We start from the raw sequence: 20,176 nt of genomic DNA, 5'->3' as shown, positions 1-20,176 counted from the left end.
AAAACAATGAAAGGAGCGGACAAAGCGATTGTGGCAAAGTCCTTTGGAAAATGGAAAAGCAGCTCTCTAAGGTCCAGGACCATGGAGAAGCCGGATGAGCCGTCCGAGGAGAGTAAGGAGGAGAGCCTGTCCAACTGCACCTGTGAAGCCCCCCAACTCGGCAAGAAACCAGTTGGTAAAAGTACCTTATTTTCTTATTTCAAGTCCATTCATACTAATGTGCCTCTCAGCTTATTTTTTTCTTGTGGCAATTTTAATTATTACTGTGGTGACTTGTTTTTTTTTTGTTTTTTTTTTCTCGTTTGACTCTCTGGCCTGCCATATCCGGTGAACAAACAAACCACATTGTTGGGCAGGAGAATTCCTTTTGAGGGAAAGTGTGTCTCCGATGATACAGTGTTGCCAGAAAAAGACAAAGCAAAAAATAGCAAACACAAAAACAGTCACAGGTGCATGGGAAAAAGAGAGAACCGAGTGAATGGTCACTGCGGTCCCCAGGAGGTCTTTCAGTGTTAGCCAGTGCGGTGGGTGGACTTCTGACAAGGACGTTGGTTTGCAGCCAGGTGGAGTGTGTAACTGAGAATGCTCCTGTTTATTCTTTTCACATGCTAATGTGGCTCCTATGTGACTTTAATGCGGCAAAACTTTTTCTTGGAGTTAACATTTTTGTTGTTTCAATACCTGCTCTTGTATCACAGTAGCGGACTGATTCAAAGGCGCCACGCTCTTTTATATAAGTCTGGGACTGTGCCAGGGATAGAGATACATTAACTGTGCTGTACATAAAGAAAAAAAACACACCGGTTGAATATTTGCAGTGCAAACAGGTATAAACCTAACTTTTTCAAATTAAATAATGCCATTATTTGCGTTAGAAGTGTAATTATGGGACATATTTTGTTTTTTATTCAAAACATATAAATTGAGATCACCGGATTCCTGGAGGAGATGTTCACGTGTCTATATGGAAATTAGTATTCAGTTTTCTTATTGTAGTTATTTGATTTTAAATGTTGATTACAGTATAGAGCTTTATCCTCCCAAATAAACTGCAGTCAGGCTTTCAGTATAGACAAGGAACCCAAGTTCTGAGCAAATGCACCCCTATGTGGACAAAATAAGAACAGTGGGGTATTTGAATGAAACATACAGTCCATGCAGTCTTTACGGAGCATTTGTCTCTCTGTTTAATTACGGTATCTAACTTGTTAGTATAATGTGGTATCAACATTGCAGTAAACATACTCGAAAATATATCTGAAGCTTTTGAATAAGGGTTTAAAAGCCAGCCGAGTGTCTAATTCAAGAACACACCAAAAAAAAAAGCAATATGGCCTCACACTATGGGTCTTTCCATACCTTGTAGTGTACAATCTGTAAATAGCTTCAAAGGCACTGCATCTGCCATCTGCACTTCTAGGAACTCTTCTGCATAACCATTAAAACAAGCTGTCTCAGAGGACATCATTCGTATTTCAGCCTCAACCCTGAATTACTGTGTGTTCATTATAATTATAAGGGAGGAGTGTTGCCAGGCTAGCCTGCAGAATGCCAGGTGCACACTTCCATAATCTACCATTTTAAACAACTCAGAGCATTAACAACAGTATCTACATGCTATTCAGCCATTAGTTCTCTTTGGCTTTCATGTTCAAACTCACATCAGTCATCTGAGCATTTTGTATGCTGCAACAGACATACAGGAAGAAAGTGCAATACTTTGTAGTGTTCCATTTTCCTAAGCCTGCTTAGGTTATGTGACTGAGCCATGCCGCTGTGTGAAATTTTATCCCGATACTGGCACTGTATCCTTGTGAGGGAGTCTTGTAAAATAGGTTTACTTAGCGCCTTTGCTGGCATTTTCCGAAGATAGCAAATGCACATACACTGTCCGTGATCGGATTAACTGTTCAACAAAATGATGTAACTCTTTGTCTTTCTTGTGTGGCATAGGTTTCTCTGCTTAAGTTTAGTGGTCATCTAAAAGAGAATAGAATCACTTGAAATCCATTCACAGCATTATAATCCATATATTATAAATATAATAGATGACAGCCTTGGTTAATCTTTCTTTGTCACACAAATGCGATATGTGACTGCCCACAGTGAATCATTCACTCGCAAAAAAATCTGATTTTTTCAGATACTGCCTCAAACTGCACAAGAACAATCCTTAATTAACACAAATTCTAATTTGTAAGGCATTTAATTTTGAACTTTGCCTGGTGTTCCTCTGTCGTGTTGAGGCACAGGATTTAAATTGCATGTGATAAGTGTGAAAGATTTTTTAAGCATCCAATACAGTATAAAGTATGTTATGCCAAGTACATAGAGAACATGAATTTGCACCTGAGGACATATAGCTATGCATCCAGAGTCACAAGGTGTGTCAAGACAAAATGTTAATTACACAATTTATGACAGGAATCAGTTGAAATATCTCCATGGATCTCACTTATTTACATTTTAATTACTACTATTACTTATTCTTATTTTTTGGATGTGACCATAGCAAGCCCAATTCCTCCCCTACACTAGAAAGAAGCAAAATGACTGTTTTCCACTGGAGGTTTAGATGCTTGTTTATCACTTTTAAATACCATCATCTTTGCTGAAATCCCCTCTCAAAAGAACCTTTCACTTGCTGGAATAAATTCAAATTAAAATTTAAATCCCTCTTTGCATTTCTTCAGCCTTTTTTAAAATAGCTGCCTCCTTTTAGAAAGCTGTTTATGTAGTGATCTGTTCATAATCCAGTTTGTTTCTCAACAGCGCAAAAACACAGAAATCGTATTATCACTATCTTGGAGAGATGATGCGAGAAATCAGGAAGTATAAATGTCTGGATCTGGGGAAGTTTTCAAAGTTGTAAAGCTGAAGAATATGGCAAAAGCCTTTCAATAAAGTAGTCTGTAACACAGTGATTTGACTTGCAAATATACTGAAAGTACATTGTGCTGCAAGATTTCAAACACATTTCAGCAAACCTTAGCAAAGCTAATGTAAAGATAGACAATATGTGTTCATTCAACAAATTCACAACATTTTGGCATGTTTCAGACAACATGTATGCAGTATTTCACATGTACTGTAGATAAATGGCTCATCAGAAATGTTGATGTGTGTGACATACAGCTATTGAAGTGAGAAGTGGAAGATTAACCCTTGGCACCGTAGCTGACAAGTCATGGAGATCCTAGTAAACAAATGTTTCTAATCTTAGGAGGTTCTCACCTTCCACTATATCAAGAGAAACAATATCCAATCAGAAATGTAACAAATACAAACAGAAACGGCAATCCTTTTCAGATGTAAAATGACACAGAAGAGGCCTAAAGGAAATTTAATTTGCTCAAGCTAGATTGGATTTATTGTTTGAAAACAAATTATAATTGTGTCTCCAGAAAGTTAACCAAGATCTAAACAAAAGCAAATCAATGACCCACCCCCATTAATCACTCAAAGCCAGCTACTTGTGCTCTAGAAACTTACTTCATAATCAATTTCTTTGTTTTGCTCAAAGGGCATTTGCATTTTAGTTCATGTCAGCAAGCTTCCTGTATCTGGCGCAATCAAAAAATGCAAGCCATCCACATTAATGGAGTTTTTTTCTATTTATTCAAGTGCATATCTCTGAATACTCAAGATGATTTTAGCTTATTATGCATACAGCGCTACAAATATTTTGTTGAGTGGTAGACTTAACTTTTCTGATGCCTCTCATGCTTCCAGTACCACAGAAAAAAGAAAAAAAAAACATTTGTTCTGGGCTACACCATCTCGCACATTTTCTTTTAGTTTTAATGAATGACAGTCACTAGCCAATATCTAATTCTTAGGATCTTGCCCCCCTCCCCTTCTGAGACCAGACAGAAATGCCTCCTGTTAGTTGTGTCTAGACATACTATTACGGCCACCAAGGTCATTATCAAAGCACGCATTATACACACCTGTTACCATTGTTTAGATGCTCGTTTTTGGCTGAACATCCAAGCGCCTATCTCGCCATTTATAGGCGTGTCTGCTTCATTGTCTGCCTGCTTGAGTAGAAAAGATGGGCAGGGACCCCCAGAGACACTCGGCTCAGGACCTAACCTCTCAATGACACGACAAAGTGAATCCACGACCTGTGAAAAGGCAGACATCGACTGACCAGTCAAGCATCGATCTGTTAAATGTAAGGAATCAAATGTTCTCAGTTGAGGGCAGTAAACATAAGGAACCAGCTGTGACCATTACCATTGATTCTTTCCATTTTTACTGCTAAACGGGATTGTGACCTGCATATATGAACATAAATATGAAATCTAACCAAAGCGAGTGAACATTTTTTATGCATGGAATACATGGCTGTTATGATTTCAACACCACAAAAGTTTGATTCCTTGTTCATCTTGTAAAACTTAGGCTGGTTGGCTTCAATCAGATGTTTTCATGTGAGGGCAGAACATGAAAAAGAGCACGAATAACCACTAATAGATAATGCTTTTCCTTGAAACCGATAAAGTAAATAGTTTAAATATGTAGCTGTGTTGGTATTTATGAAATTCCATCGTATTAATCAACATATTTTGTGGATTAGCTTGTTTTTTAGAATTACCACCAAACTTGAAGTATGGTTACTGTCATATTTTGTAAAACTGAGTCTTTGGCCTGTTAGTCCCAATTTAATGCTTTCATTTGAGGCTAGTAAATGCAGAAAACAAGAGGTGATTCCTAGTGTTGTACTGTACCAGTAGTAGTAGTGGAATAGAATAGGATATCTGTTACAATAGAATATATCTTTATTGTCAGTGCGATCTACAACAAAATTAGTCAGATACATATACATAGGAGTAGTAGTAGGAGTAAGGCAGTGACTGATGCTTTTCATATAATTATGATTTTTAACCTGAAAAGTTAACATTTGATTACCTGTGATATCTTTTAAAGCTATGTCTTTGGTCGGTTAGCCATTTCATTAGTTTATTATGACAACTGGACTATATTATAACCCACGAGAGGAGGATTTAGTGAGTTTGGACAACAAATTCAAATAGCCCTGGTTCTAAAGACATCAGTTCAAGGCAGAGATAAAAAGCAACCTATATTGGTCCATAAAACATTTTCAAATGTTATTGAAGTGTCTTCAAAGGACACTGAATAAACATATTGTAAGGTTGCCCACGGTCACACACAAATCGGCCCAAAGGGGATTGCTGGGAAGTAATCTAATCATTTCTTTTAACTGAGACACAGTGACATGCAGTGTAGATAATGATCCCCATGAAAAATGTACTGTATTTTCAAAAGAATATTCCCTGTCTGTTGACATTAACATAAAGATAGTTCTACATCCTGGAGCCATATCAACAACATGTACTTATGTTTGGTTCCTCAAATTTGCATATGCAAATATTTGTTTTTAAAATTTAATTTAGTCCTTTTATGTGACTTTGTGTGATGAACAAGGGGCATCAAGTGGTTGCACAATGAGGGTTCGGTACCACCAAGAAGAGGCATTTGTGTCATTTTAGTGCAAGCTTACAGCATTATAACTGAAATTAACCACAGTTTAATATAGATTTTTACACGTCTATCACATTCAATGGCACAGTGAACATGCATTGTTGTTTGGCTGTACGGGCTGCCATATGAAATTAGTCCTGTTGCTTTGTTGAAATTACAGGGTGGGGTGTTGAGTGAGGGGGTTTGTTGAAGTTATACTGCTGACATTTTGATCCTGCAGTGCATTAGAAGAATTCAGTTAAACATATTTGTGTAGGTTTCACAGGAGGAAGGTATAGTGCTCAAAACAACAGGGTGCTGTGACACTTCACTTTGCTTACATAATTTGCAGCAGAATGCAAAAAGCTTTTAGACACAGATGTGACCCATTGTAATACCTTTCTAAATGCAATCAAACACTTTCTACAAATATGAGCAGGACTTTTTAAATGTGAACCCTTGTTTGACATGTAATTTTGTCCAACCCACTCCTCTTTCATTTCTCCATCAGCTCTCTCCAGTTATGCCCACATTTTCAGTTGATGAAATAGCTTGACAAAACACTAGTTTATGTTGTATGTCGGCTCTGAATGAGGTTTTTTTTTTTTTTTTTTTTTAACAGATTTGAACAGATGTTAGGGCCAAAAGAAAATGTTACATTTTGTAATGGTGTTGTTGTGTTGTCTTCAACATGTTCCCATCACACAATTTACCGAGACTGCTTAACATGAGTTGATTCTTTTTGTGTTTTCTTCAAACAATGCCGATGTCTAGTCCAGGACATGAAATAATCATCCCTAGAACAAGCTTGTTGTGCCCCCACAGCGAGATTGTCTGCATCAGCAAACAAAGAACATGTTATTTGATAAGATGCTTAGATAGATGATTCTTTACTTTCATATGTTCGTGCGATTATCAGGCACAAATGGTGGAAAGGGGGTACAACAGAGCATGTCTGCTTTCTTTGTATGTCTCTTTCACAGTGTACCATGAATTGGCTCTTGAAGACAGTTAGAAATTAGACTTTCAAATGAGGCATTAAACAAGGTGATGATCAACTGCCAAACCTTAAGTAATGATATTCTCCATCCTCAAGTCCCCAGCCTTGCATAACCAAATGCACAAATCACAGAAAAAAGAACTGAAAATTCATTATTATTACATATTGTGTTCACACGTCAGTCCCTGGGGACTGGAGGGGACATCACCGACAGATAAGCGTGTTTGGGTGGCCCCTACCATCAGCTGGGGAAGGGCTACGCTTGGATCTTGAGGGGGGCCTCCTCATGGGTATCACTTATTTTAAATCCTGAGCCACACCAACCCACCCCCCTCTTTTGCCCCCCTCGCCCCAGGCTCCACCCAGAAGTGTGGTTGCCTTTGTCATTGTAATCTGGCCCTGTTTGCTAAACGCTTCCACTGTTTACTCTCTGCTATGGGGGCTTGTATGAACAGGAGTCAGCAGGACGCAGGGTGACATCACTTTGGCTGGGGGTGTTTGAAAAGCTGCATTTGTGATTTCTCGGGGCCCCTTTCTTCTTTTATTCTTCCCTGTCTCTATCCAGGCCTGTCGAACGCATGAGCTAACTCAGGAGGCTAACATGGCCTACAGGGAGGAATTACTCCTAATTACTTGAATAACTGCTAGGCGGCAGCTTTCCATAGTCACCAAAAATAATTTCCAGGTCTCTGCCTTTTACTGATAGCCAGACTTCTTATGACAGAAAACCTTAGACAAAGCTTTTCCATTCAAATGGTCCAGGAGAAATGAAACAGACTGACAGGTACAAACATGAAAAAAAGGGGGGGAAATCAAATTAACAGACAAGGATTTCATATCATCTATTTTTGTTGTTGCCGTAGCGATAAAGTCGCAGACATTGAAACTGGTCTGTTGAGCCATTGTTATCATCCCTGGCCATCTGCTGCTGAGGAGTGACATTCCCTCTCATTTGCATGATGAGTGATGTATGAGGAGCTTGGGAGGGCATATGCCCTGGTCTTACGACAAAGCAAGTGAAAGTTTTTTTTAAACACATAGAATGAGGATCGATATATGAATAAGGCTGGATGAGGGAGTTTAAAAAAGGAATAAATCACCTGTGAGCGTATATGTGTATACGTGCGAGTGTTTGCCTGCATGTGGGCTGCATCCTCAGTAAGTGCACACAAATCTGTGGTGCCTGTGCATGTGTCTGTGTGAGTGTACGCGCGCATGAGTAGCGGCTAGTGCGCGCATCTGCCTTCTTGTGTGCCTGTTTGTGTGTTTTGCGGATGTGGGAGTAGAGCGAGGAGGGGGGTTGGTGGCTGTTGATGTGCAAATGTGCATCATGTTGAAGGGCTGTGAATGGGGAGGTGTGACGTAAAAAGGGACCCGAACGCAGGTGCTTATCTCGAGGCTGTCAAAGGCACAGTATGTCATATTCCTGGGGACTACCTTTCAAAGCCACAGCACCAGCTCAGCTATCAAGAGACTGGGAGAAAATCAAACTTTTTGGATCACAGCACTAGGTTGGTGTCAAAGTTCTTTTTATTTAATATACTGTCAGTTTGGTCAGCATTTATCATCACTGATACGCCGTGTTGCACATGTGAACGACAAGCCTTTTAGCTCATGCTGTTAGATGCTGTTGTGTGAAATACAGAAAAGGAGCTGAAATGCATAAGTGTTAGAAACTTACTCAGATTTACACTTAGATTTTACTCAGCTGCTGAACTTGCCTTCTGTAGATTTTATGTGATGATGTGGTGAAAGAGAATGGCGCTGGCATTTGTTTTGAACAGTGCCAGGGGTATTTAGAAAAATGTTGCACTGATGATGAACATTGCTCGCCTGATACAAATCAGTGTTGTTAAAATCTTTGCTGGAAAGCGAGCCCAGCTTCTGTCCAGGTTTCAGACAGTTTGAGAGGAGATTAAATGGCTCAAACTGCTTTTTGAGAGGCATGACCTATTTTTGATCATCCAGATAGCATGAGATACTGTCTACCTAGATTAAATTCACAGCATTTGTGTAGAGTATAAGCTTGTCTTAGAATAACACATGTTCGTATTGTGTGTAGAGACAAAGCATTGTCAGGTTGCCTGTGGCTTTGACAGTGACAGCTGTACATACAAGACCAATGAGCCTAATGCACTTAAACATTGACTCTGTGTTCCAATAACATGTTTGAGCAGTCAGTCAAGTATTTTATTGCATCCTGTTCTGGCTTTCTGTCATTTATATGGTAAGTGTTTAAAACTATACGTCTATGCTGAATGTAGTTTGACAGCAGAAAATTATCTAGAAATCAGCTTTTGCATTATAGTCTGATGGCAAGACTTATATTTGTACAAATTCAGCAGGGCCAAAGCAATACATGCTGTTCTGAATTTCTATAATTATTTGCATTGTAACTACGGTAAAGTTTGAAAATTATATGCTAATGCTGAATGTAGAGGGATAGTAACACAGTCTACAAGTGAACTTTTGTGTTAGACGTGGGCAAGACTTAGCTTTGAACAAATTGTGAGGGGTCAAAGCACTCAACAGTCTCCAGAGCAACTATTGATTTAGGAGGATGGATGCTGGTTAGAAAAGTTCATCATTTACTAGTAACTTGCGGCACACTAATGGCTCAGAATCTACTCCTATGGCCCATCTTTAAGTTGATCCTTGTTAAACAAAAGCAGGATTTTAAAAAATGAGAAAGGACTTTAAGACAAGGTTAATGTATGAACGTGTAGTCCTCCTCATATTATCACAACTTTAACATTATCTCTGTTCTTTTTTCTTTTAATCAACAGAATATTAAAAATATAAAATAGACCATAATATTATATAGTATTTATATAAAGTAACAAGTAAGTTAGTTCGATCTGCAACGTCAGTCATGTGTATTGCCATGTCTTTTAGAAACATTAGCCTCTGTCGCTGAGAAGTTAAATCATTTTTTATGTAAGAATTTCTGCTCATGTTACTCACTGCTCAAATACATTGAAATGCCAGGTGTCATTCTGCCTGTTAGTCTCCATTTAATCACAACTCCATCAGCTTTTCTTCAGTCAGCTCATGTCTCTTAATAAACATGAAAAGAGCCACAAAAGATATTAGATAATACAGCATTGTATAACATAGTCGCATCTCAATAATCCCTTAAAAAGTTTGCCAAGTTATATACAGAATCTAACATATAAAGAAAGACAGACAGCAGCGAGGTTACAAAAGTTGCACCTCCACACTTTGTTTTAATTATAAAAGCAGCACAGGCTATGGCAGGGCTGTGTGGTAAAGCGGTGATAAGTAAGAGGCATTATTCCTCTGTGCTCCACACCCTCCTCTTCAAAGCACAGGGATGTTAGTTGCTACACAACACATTAATGTAACCTCTGTTTGCCTCCAGGAACTGTCCATGGTACCTGCTGCCCAACAAAACTGGATTCACAAACTCCTCCACCTACTCAATAATACACACTGTGACGGAAATGTTTTTTATTTATATCTGTTTTAATTTATCCAGCAAAAAAAAATGAAATAAAATTAAACAGAATTAAAGTTTAAGGCTTTTGAATCTTTAAAAGAAAAAAATCTAAAAGCTTGTTTTAATTATAAGTCAATTGCCGTCGGGTGTTTACATTGTAAACGACAAAACCGCACACACAAGAAAAGCTCAGCATACATGTCAGTTTAATACACATTGTGTTACCTGTTTTTCCCCTACTCAAACTTCAGTTAGTTAATCCAGGAAAATGAATTATGTGGATTTAATTCAACAAGGTCTCAGAAATGATCCATCTGCTGTTGAGCAGCTGGTGAAAGGATAAATGTAATTAATTACTTAACTTTTGAACAGTATTCCAGAAAAACAGTGCTGTTTGTGTGTCCTACTGGAAAAAAAATGTAAAGCAACAGTGTGAACAATACCTTTCAAATGTATCTATTTCTCTCTCAGCCTTCATACGCTAAATAATATTTACATGCAGCTTATAATATTGTTTAACACTGATCGGTGTGCACATTTAGAAATCATATAGTGTCTAGAGTTTGTCACAATGGCAACATAGAATTTAAAATAATATTAGGGATATTACATACATTAAAATTAAGCCTAGAATAAAATGTATGTTATAATATATAATTAAGCATATAGAATTCTAGATAACAGTAATCCTTATTATATAAAATTAAACAGAATTACAGTCATTTTTGTTTTTCGTTTATGTTTGGTTTTAGAAGTGGACTGATCCAAACCAGACAGTCTAAAACTAAGCATTTAATAACCATTGTAACATTTTGGTAAGAATAAAACCTTTAATAAAATGTTTGACTTGTGTGTAATGTCCCTTATATTGCGTAGCTTTTTAGTAGTATGCAGCAAAATGTTCTAAAAATGTTAACAATGTAGACTCAGGTGGGATTTTCCTAAAAGACAATTAAATGCAACTGAAAAATCCTTTTAGTGAATACTTATATTTGCTTGAGAGGGCAAGACTATGAAATGTTCCCAATTAATATTACATGGGATTTTTTTTCCGCCTTTCTTTTTTCTAAATATATTTCAGAATTTACCTTGATTGTAATGTACCTCATTGGCTGTGGTTTTGTTTGTTGGCCTAACTATAAAGGATCTGCTTATACCCTTGTGGGTTGGGAAGAATTAGGATTTATGAATTTATTTCCTCTGTTGTATTGTTTAAACAGCTTTGGTTTAGTTTTGATCCCTTCCTCTTGCCTTTGAGGCTGTTCCACGGTGTCAGCTGTTGACTGATAGTAAGAGAACTGCCTCACAGTGTGAATGAAAGAAAACTAGCGGTTGGTAAACACTGATAAGGGATAAATAGAAAGCGGTCAGGCAGAGATAGTTCTGTGGGAGCCCAGATTGTGTGCGGTCTGTTAAAATGAGATTCTGAGCCTGTCCTTTTTATTCTTCCTCCCCTCCCCTCCCCTCCCCTCCCCTGTGCGGCGTTTGTCTGGAAAATCTCCAGTGACCCGGCTCGGCAGTCCCAGGCTGCAGTATTCTCTTTTTGTATTTGTTTTGTTTTCTAACAAGGGTCAAGTTGGCCAATAGACATGTCCCTGATGCTTATAGACAGCTGTCATGACTTCAAGTACTTACAATAGTTACATTTTACATGCATTCATGTTTCTGCACCAACAAGCACAGCAGCAAGAGATTTGCTAAAAAACTAAATGTGGACACAGCTTTTGAGATGCTGAGTTTCTTTATTATCTTTTGTCATATAATTTATCTCTATGGACCTTTAAGATTTTTTAAAAAGCTATGTAGATGCACACCTGAACGTTCATCCCTTTTAATATTATACATGTGTTCCAAGTATAATCATCAAGTCTAGGCTACAAATACATAACACTATGTTATTTTAATTAGAGTCATATAATTAGACATTTTCACTCTCTTAGACTGAAAATCTCATTTGTCAGTTAAAATTGCTCTAAATGACTGTAGTCATTGATTTTTTTTTTATGTCATTAAAAAGACCTTCAGAGGTCTTACCTTGAGGATCACCATGTGGTGTATTTACACAGAAAATAATTCAGCCCATTGTAGCCCAGCAGCTAATGAGATTGGTTGTTAAGTGAATGACACAAAGGCTACAAAAAAAAAGAAGAAAAAAAAAAGCTTAGCGTTTCGAGTGAATATCACAGTGTCCCTGCACACACACACCAAACCAAACACACTCTCTCAGCAGCGAGACTCTGGACTACCCTGTACCCCACCTCGATATCCTTCTGCTCCGTCTCCTCCCCGATGTCCCTGTGAGATGCAAAACAAAGGCTAAAAGGGGCATGGTAAGTCGAGCTCGCGATTCTGCCCTGTCGGACATGTTAACATGAGTGCATTTAGATGCAGGAGACAAGTGATTGTGTTTGTAAGGATGTGCTGTGCTGTGTAAACCTCAGGCTCAAGTAAGTAGATTCATGGCTGGGTCAGTAACAGTGATGCTGTTTTATGTGGCTCAGCGTAAGATCACTACATTTTACTTCTTAACTTCTGAATTGCTGTGAAACTTTTCTCCTCCTGTCTTTATGCAACTTACTTTCTGGCCATGGACTTGAACTTTATGTTAGTTTGTATTGAAGCGATGACTTGCTTTTTTATCCACAAAATCTAGCAGGGTATTTTTTTTAAATTTTTTGTCTGTGCCTGCATTTGTTTATGATGAAGGTTACTCTGTGATGATTATTGTTGATTTTTGAGTAAAGCTTCACTTAGTGTTGTCCAAGGGTTTATCTAAAAAAAATATTAAAATATACAACAGAGAAAAGCATGACAGCATGAGAAAGGGTCTTGTAAAGCATCCAGGCTCAGTTTGTATTGATTGCTGAATTCCTTAGATGCTCACTCAAAAGTGAATAGATGTTGTTTCAACACAAATGTGCACATTTTGAACACTGTGCAAATATATTTTTACCTTACCTCCGACTCCTTATTTTGATGTTTAGAAGTAGCACTGGAGCATCGGTCGTGATTACTGTTATACAAAATTTAAGTGCATTAGCTTATCATGCTCTACTGTCAGGCTGGAAAGTGGGTTAAAGTCCATCGTGTATATAAAACCCTGGACTTAAGTCAAATTTACATTTTGTTAAAGATTACTCCTTTTATTGATGCATATAATCATATTCATGGACCATCTGCTGATTTGGCAAGCATGGATCAAACTCACAAAACAGCCTTGCTAACCTTTTAAGTACAAAATAGTCTGGCTTAACTCTGCTAGCCCAGAAGTGTGTGTGTGTGTGTGTGTGTGTGTGTGTGTGTGTGTGTGTGTGTGTGTGTGTGTGTGTGTGTGTGTGTGTGTGTGTGTGTGTGTGTGTGTGTGTGTGAGTGTGAGAGATTGTATGGATATTGGATAATACTTAATTTAGATCCTCCAGGCTGCTCATGCCATATTTTATTTTATCATGATCGCTTTGGTAGCAGACCAGGACTTGTGTTTGAACAACTGAGCAAATAATGTTTCTCTGACAATAAGCACAGCAAAATTTGGTGTAAGGAATCTGATTAAACTCTTGACCACAGTGCACAGCTCTGAGTTTATATCTGTCACCATGGTTACGTGGATTTCACAGTGCAGCCTTGCACACTTCCACCTGGATGTGAATGGCTATACGGGTCTCACCTCTTGACTGTAACAAAACACTGCTTCAGGCTTTTCTAGTTGTTCTGATAACTGATTTAGTCCTCAACTATCTCCCAGTGTGTGTTTCACAGAAATAGGAATTCACCACTGGGCATCCTTACTGCATGAAATACTTATGTTCGACTCATTCCAAACAAAGCTTACGCAGATTGAGAATTCATATGCCAGAGGTAAATCCGAGTTAACACGGATTTATACTGGCATGAGTTAAAGGACTAGAGTTTGTAATCCAGGTGGCCAAGGGATTTTACCATACAGTGGCAAAAATCACTTAAAACTCCCCCAACATCCTGAGCCACTGAGCTCAGTAAGCAGACAGATTGTTCTGAATTGATGACAGCATAACTATATCAAAGCTGGACTCTGCGTTTCTGTGTGTGCATGCATGCATGTGTATCCGCATGTTTGCGTGTATGTACGTATGCCCGTGTTTGTGTGTGCGCATATGAGAACATGTTTGCTTCCTATATGCACTCAATTAGTACCAGTGGAGCTGTTTAGAATAAGACCTTGACAGATTGGTATTATTTTTCTTCACCAGGGTAGGGGAGGTGCATTGGGACTACTGCTTTCTATCTGCATAAATATCAGTAGCTTAAATAAAACTGCAGCAACCTCCATTTCAGTGACCACTGACTGATTAGTTAACTGATCAAAGTCACTATAATATCCAAATAATTGATGTTTTAAAAGTGTTTGATCGGCAAACCCAGCACATGAACAACAATGGGTGAAAAACAAAGGTGCACTTCTATATGTGTACGGGTGTGTGTGAACATGCACACCCGTGTGCACATGTGCACATGTGTGAGGAGGACAGAGGAGCAGAGATAGAGTGGAGTTGTTTAATGACAGGAACAGCTGACTCATTTAGAGAGAGCAGTGAAAGGTAATTAACCCTGGGAAAACTACAGCTGCCATGCGAGCTGTTCACTTCAGCGCAATCTGATTAGGAATCACTGCTCGAGTCCCTGACTCCTTTCAGACACTGTGTGTTCGAGGTAAACTTTTCCCTTTGCCCCGGAGAGCCCCAGAGCACTGGAGACCTGCCTTTTGTGACGGGGGATTAGCTGGAACGGTTACTACGTTTCTCCAAATTGCAGACCACCTGGTAGCATTCATGCAACCTCCTCCATGAAAGGGGCTCCTTGGGCAGGAACAATGAACAGGATTACTCTGCTCATTGTTACACCAGGGCTGGAACTTCTTTCTCCCCAAACACCTGTCCCTAAATTAGACAGGTTTGAAAAACCATGTTCATGACAGAATTCAAAGATTCAAACTAACATGAGACTGGTTTGGCAGACTGGAGTCTTGCCAATGGATGAATTGTCTGCCGCTCCATTTATTATGCTATTGATGGACAGTGTAGTGAAAGCAGATACAAATTTTATTTGTCTCAATATTTTGGTGTTCTTAATTGGATTGAAATTCACAAATAAAATAGCATATCATCTAGGCGCCTTTCATACGATAAGGGAACTAAAAGCACCAGAAATTTGGTCAAAAACAGAAATTGGCTCTTTGATGTCAGAAGAAACAATCTGGACTTGGTGCCTCTGTGTGGTCCGGCTCCAGATGAACTCAATTTAGAGGGAAGGCTTTGGGATGACTTTGGAAAGCGATTACAAGATTCATGAATCACCTCGGCAAAGGTGTCACCATCTGACTCTTTTATGGGACTCTTGCTAACTCTGTCCAATAACAAGTTTCCCCTGTAGTTATGCCATCATAACAAATCATTGAAGCGATAGTGGCTAGCCAGGCTCCTAATTGTCTGTTAAGAATTCTGTGAGCTGTGTTCTTTTATTGAAGCATCTCTGTCTTGGAGAAGTGATAAGATGCCAATACGCTTCTCTATAAAAGTACTCTTTGGCAAAAGGCACAAACACTTTGCTTGGCCGTCAGGGTAGCTGTGAGGCTGTTATATCTGAAATCGCAGTTGACTTCAAGATTTTGACTGTGTCTGCATGAATCCAGAAACCTCTATTACACAGAGGAATGCTCATAAATTGCTGGCAGAATATTTTTTTAAGATACGGTATTTTTTTTCTTCTATTTGAAGAGGTGTATACATACATACAGCGTAAATTAAAAGCCCAATATTTTTCTTTCACTAAGAGCTCACTTTATTGTGCTAAATAAACTCATCTTGATAAATTAAAGGACTGAAGGGAATAAAAAAACTGTTCTGCATCTTTTTGTCTTCTGATTCAGTTTAAAATATGTGATAATATTCTTAACAAAGCAAATGTGCCAGTGCTGTTAAGTGTTGATGGACTGATAGTTTTGCTACAGTAGTAAACTACAATTGCGTATTGTGAAATATAAGAATAAAGATAGAAAATAAAACAGGAAATAGACCTCCCAGACCTTTTTTGACCCCTCCCCCTCCTGTAATATATCCCAGCTAACGTCCAGCTGGTATCCGGATGCAGGGCATCTGATTAAAAGACAAAAGAAAAAAAGAAAAGTTGGTTATCTATATACACCCTGAACAGAAGTTGATTTTAATCTCTGTCCACAGCTTAATTTGCTCACCACGAAAACCATTTGCACTTCAATGAAAAATGGCAAACGACGCAAATCACTTGTGTTCCATATATAATTTTACCTGCTTTCCACGGATTAGGTGTGAGCGCTTTCCAAGCAGGTATATCGCTGCTAGCTCACCTTTCCGTGTCAGCTAGACACACCGTATACGTTTAGCTGAGTCTCTGCACACCGCAAAACCTCCTATAGGATAAATATGAATTGCGATCAGTTCACTATATCCTCGCAGACATTCATTACAAGGAAATATGAAAGTAAAAGGTGCTATCTCCTACCATTTGCTCTTTATTATACATAAACAGAAAACACTTAGCATGTAAAATTAATGTGAAAATTATTCCCGGGGTAAACTATAAACACAGAAGTTACCCCGCACATTTACCCTTTTTTTCTCCTTCCCCTAGATCAGAGTGTAATTGCCAGTAATCAGGTCTGTTTGCTGCTGATAAAACCACTCTGAATGCGAGGAACCCTCTTTGTGTGATGACTCAATTATGCCAGAAGTGGCTCATCAAACCTGGCCCATCAGCTGCTTTAATAAATAAGGAGGAAAACTTGCTGCAGGCGCATTATAATTCCATTCATTCCATAATTAAATCCATTCCAGTTTTAACCCTTCACTCAGTGTGCTTCTGGAAGAGGAAACAAAAACAAGGAGAGAGGGGAGGGGGTGAGTACACACCAGACAGTGACCTTGCACAGAGCACCCATCCGTTCCCTATAATTCAAAATGATACTGTTGAGGAAAGGTTAAGAGAAAAAGACTCGTGGAGAAAAGGATGGGAATCAGTTAAGACGCGGCTCCTGTTTTTATGTATGCATTGTTTCCACACACAGCCTTAGACAGTAATTATATTAAAAGAGTAATCTAATCATAACAGTTGCTTGGTTGAGTGTGCAGCACTGACATTTCAAAATCTTATTTTGTGTAATCTCATTTGCCTCTATCATCTCGCCTGTACCCCCTATCTAAAGGAAATGTAAATAATGTAATTAATTTTATGGTCTCCAGAATCTTACTTTGCTACTCTGGCCTGCTTTATTGGTTTCAAGATGAGGTATCAGCACGGAGAGTTTTTTACTCCATCACAATAATGTCTGTGTTAATTACATGAGAGCGTCCCAAGTGCACGGATAAGCTGGGAACAAGGGGACACAAAGACTCAAGGTCAGTGATGAATATCCACAGCAGCTGAACAGGATTAATAAGGCATTATATGAAAATAATAATAATAGCATCACTTACAACAAAATGTGAGAGTGTGGTTAGAGTAATGTCACGAGCGTCAGGGTGTTTTACAGACATTTGCTCTCCACCATCTCAGCTTGGATCCAGCTTCTCTGATAATGGTGCGAGGCAATGGTTATTCATGATTGCTGGACTGGGAAGGTCTCTCTCTTTTTCTATCCCCAGTCACAGCCCATTCTCTCCTCTGTGGTGGGAATGCTAGCAGATGGGGTTAGGGGGGAATGGGCTGGGCTCAAGGACAGCTAGCAGCCAGATTAACACAGAAAATCTCATAGACCCTCAGCATCAGGCTGCCTCCTTTCCCCCTGAGAAATCTGCCCTAGACGCAGGGAAACAGTCCTCTGAGAAGCATTATTTATGTTGTACTTGGAGTGTGTGTATGTGTGTGTTTGGGGTAGGGTGAGTGGTGGTGGGGGGGCATAAATATGATTCAGCAGATGACGAACCAGCCCGAATAGTAGTGAGTCTTTTTTCATATGCTAATGAAACTGAGTGAATAACCCCCAACCCACCCCCACTTCTTTTTTTCCCCCCAGTTTTGTTTTTCTGGGGAAACGCTCTGTGAGCTATAATTAAGAAGATGTTTTTTTTTTTTTTCAAAGCTAACAGAAATAAATAATTCCATAATAAGATCTGTGAAGTGAAGAGGCTTAATGTACTTATTGTGTTCATCCTTGTTTTCCCTCTTGGATGTTTTGTATTAATTAGAAGCAAGCAATTTGATCTCTGTCAAGCAATCAATTTGCATCGTGTTCCTTATTCCATGTGAGATGTTAATATGCTCTTTCCACCTTTTTCTGACTGCACGTTCACATCCATGTTGCACAGTAATGGAAATATATTTATAAAACCTTGCAGAAGTTGGTTGGAAAACATATGTTTGGCTCGCCGTAGTATAAAAAACTGTTACAAACTGTAAGCTAAAATTGTATACATTTTGTGTCTTGTGTGTTTTCTCTAATAGATAATGAATTAAATGATCACTTCTTGAGAGATAATAAGTGTGAAAGCGTCAACCAGGGTGAACAGAGTGGATCTGGCGTCTTGTCCTACAGAGCGCTCGGAAAACTACAATCAAAGGTAAATAATGTGTCGCACACGAAGCACAGACTGAGCTTACATTCAAATACAAGTTAATATTGTAAGTTTTGTCAGGGACAGAAAGGGCTAAATGATTGTGTAACAGTGTTTGGGATAAGTAGCATGGTAAGTGGTGGAGTGTCACCACTCCTTTGACCACAGTGATCACAAACTGAGATTGGTTTTTACTTATGCAGAGCTGTGGGTGGCTGGCAGATAACATACTCTTTAAAAGGTATTGCTGAATCTGCTTTTTCTGAAGTGATGGTTGGCTTTAGTTGTCAGGTTGTCTGAACTGGAGTTGTACCTGATAAAACTTTTTTGAAACTGCAATAGAAAGATATTTCCTCTGCACTGTTTGATTAGAAGGCCTCTAGGCTTCAGGAAGCATACCAGTGTTTTAACTACAAATAACATTAAAGCAGGTATTACATTCACTGTAATCCGGCACCGTTTTCTACCAAGTTTGATGTCTAGCTGAGTGTAAATTGCAAATATAGCAATGAATAGACATCAATTACTGCCTACAGACGACATGAAAATACATTAAAAGCCAGGTATAATGTCAGCTGTGCTTTCAGCGGAGATGCAAGGTGTTACGTTCAGTAAAATGTCTAAAAATGGTGTTATCATTCCTATTATTGCATTTAGTGATCTTAGTCTGTATGCTAACCTTTGCCGAAGTGATCGTACAGCAATCCCTGTTTTTTTCTTTATGATGTTCTATGTGAGTAGCTGGAAACTACACAACATTTAATGCAGGTAAACAATTAATAAAGGTAGCTAAGAAAGCAAGTCGACAGAAATGTGCATTGTTGTGACGCACAACATTCTATTATAGAATCTGAAAAAAATATAAAAACAACAACAAAACACAAAGTTTATCACTTTGAGGGTGTTTCTAATTAAAAAAACACATTGTTTTTAGACTATTTCTCGAGTTATTGTGTTGGTTATTATGCTGGGATACGATCAAGTGTGTTAAGTAAAGAAAATAAATTGTTTTAAGAAAATATTGTATTTGGAGCATTTGACTATAACCCACCATTTAGCATTGCTAAGTAGTATTGACATGTTTAAGAAACTGTTTATTCCACATTATATTGTAGCTCTATGCAGATATCATGACATTTGTGTTTCTTAATGCATGTCACAGAGGGAGTTGCAGTTGCATAAAAATGTACGCTGTTTATAAAATGTATATACAGTACACTGTTTCTAAATGCCATGCTAAATCTAAAGAGCATTGTTATTTCCCTGTCTTATATTCGTAATCAAATTCTTAATGTCATTAATCTACACCATATGGCACTCTGCAAAATGTATGGAAGACCGAAAAAAAAACTGCCGCATGGCAAAATAATGAAAAGGCGACATATATAATGTTTTGAGACAGATTGTTTAGGGGAATGTCAAAATAAATGCCCACATTTGACTCTGATTGTATGTATTTTTTTTTTTCGCTTTTGTGAACTCTCAGCATCACATGTTTGTTCATGTAATTTTCTGTTGGACTTCATGTGAGAACACAGCAAATACCTCTTTGTTTTCACGCCTTGTTATATAAATTAGATATAAACTGCACTCTGCCAACATCACTGCAAACAATGCATCAGAAATGCTGATGCTCTTTGAAAGCAGACCTGTGAACCTGAATACTAT

At 38.4% G+C, this 20,176-nt stretch overlaps 1 protein-coding gene across 5 annotated transcripts in view; it reads left to right on the top strand.

The window, feature by feature from the left end:
- Positions 1 to 20,176, top strand: part of st18 (ST18 C2H2C-type zinc finger transcription factor) — a 40,885-nt gene continuing 20,709 nt past the window's right edge. For 2 of the 5 annotated variants that reach the window (XM_023270362.3, XM_035948263.2), the window contains exons 1-2: positions 1 to 175; positions 18,399 to 18,514. In XM_023270362.3, the coding sequence (XP_023126130.3) occupies positions 7 to 175; positions 18,399 to 18,514 (285 nt within the window). In that variant the 5' untranslated portion in view covers positions 1 to 6. Of the gene's footprint in view, positions 176 to 7,791; positions 7,999 to 12,174; positions 12,278 to 18,398; positions 18,515 to 20,176 lie in introns of those variants that run through there. The other 3 variants (XM_023270364.3, XM_035948264.2, XM_035948265.2) reach the window with 3 other exon arrangements.

The sequence above is a fragment of the Amphiprion ocellaris genome, chromosome 10 (genome assembly GCF_022539595.1).
Source record: "Amphiprion ocellaris isolate individual 3 ecotype Okinawa chromosome 10, ASM2253959v1, whole genome shotgun sequence".
NCBI classification, from domain to species: domain Eukaryota; kingdom Metazoa; phylum Chordata; class Actinopteri; family Pomacentridae; genus Amphiprion; species Amphiprion ocellaris.
Note: the sequence above shows the minus strand (reverse complement) of the source record. Positions and strands in the feature narration are given on the sequence as shown.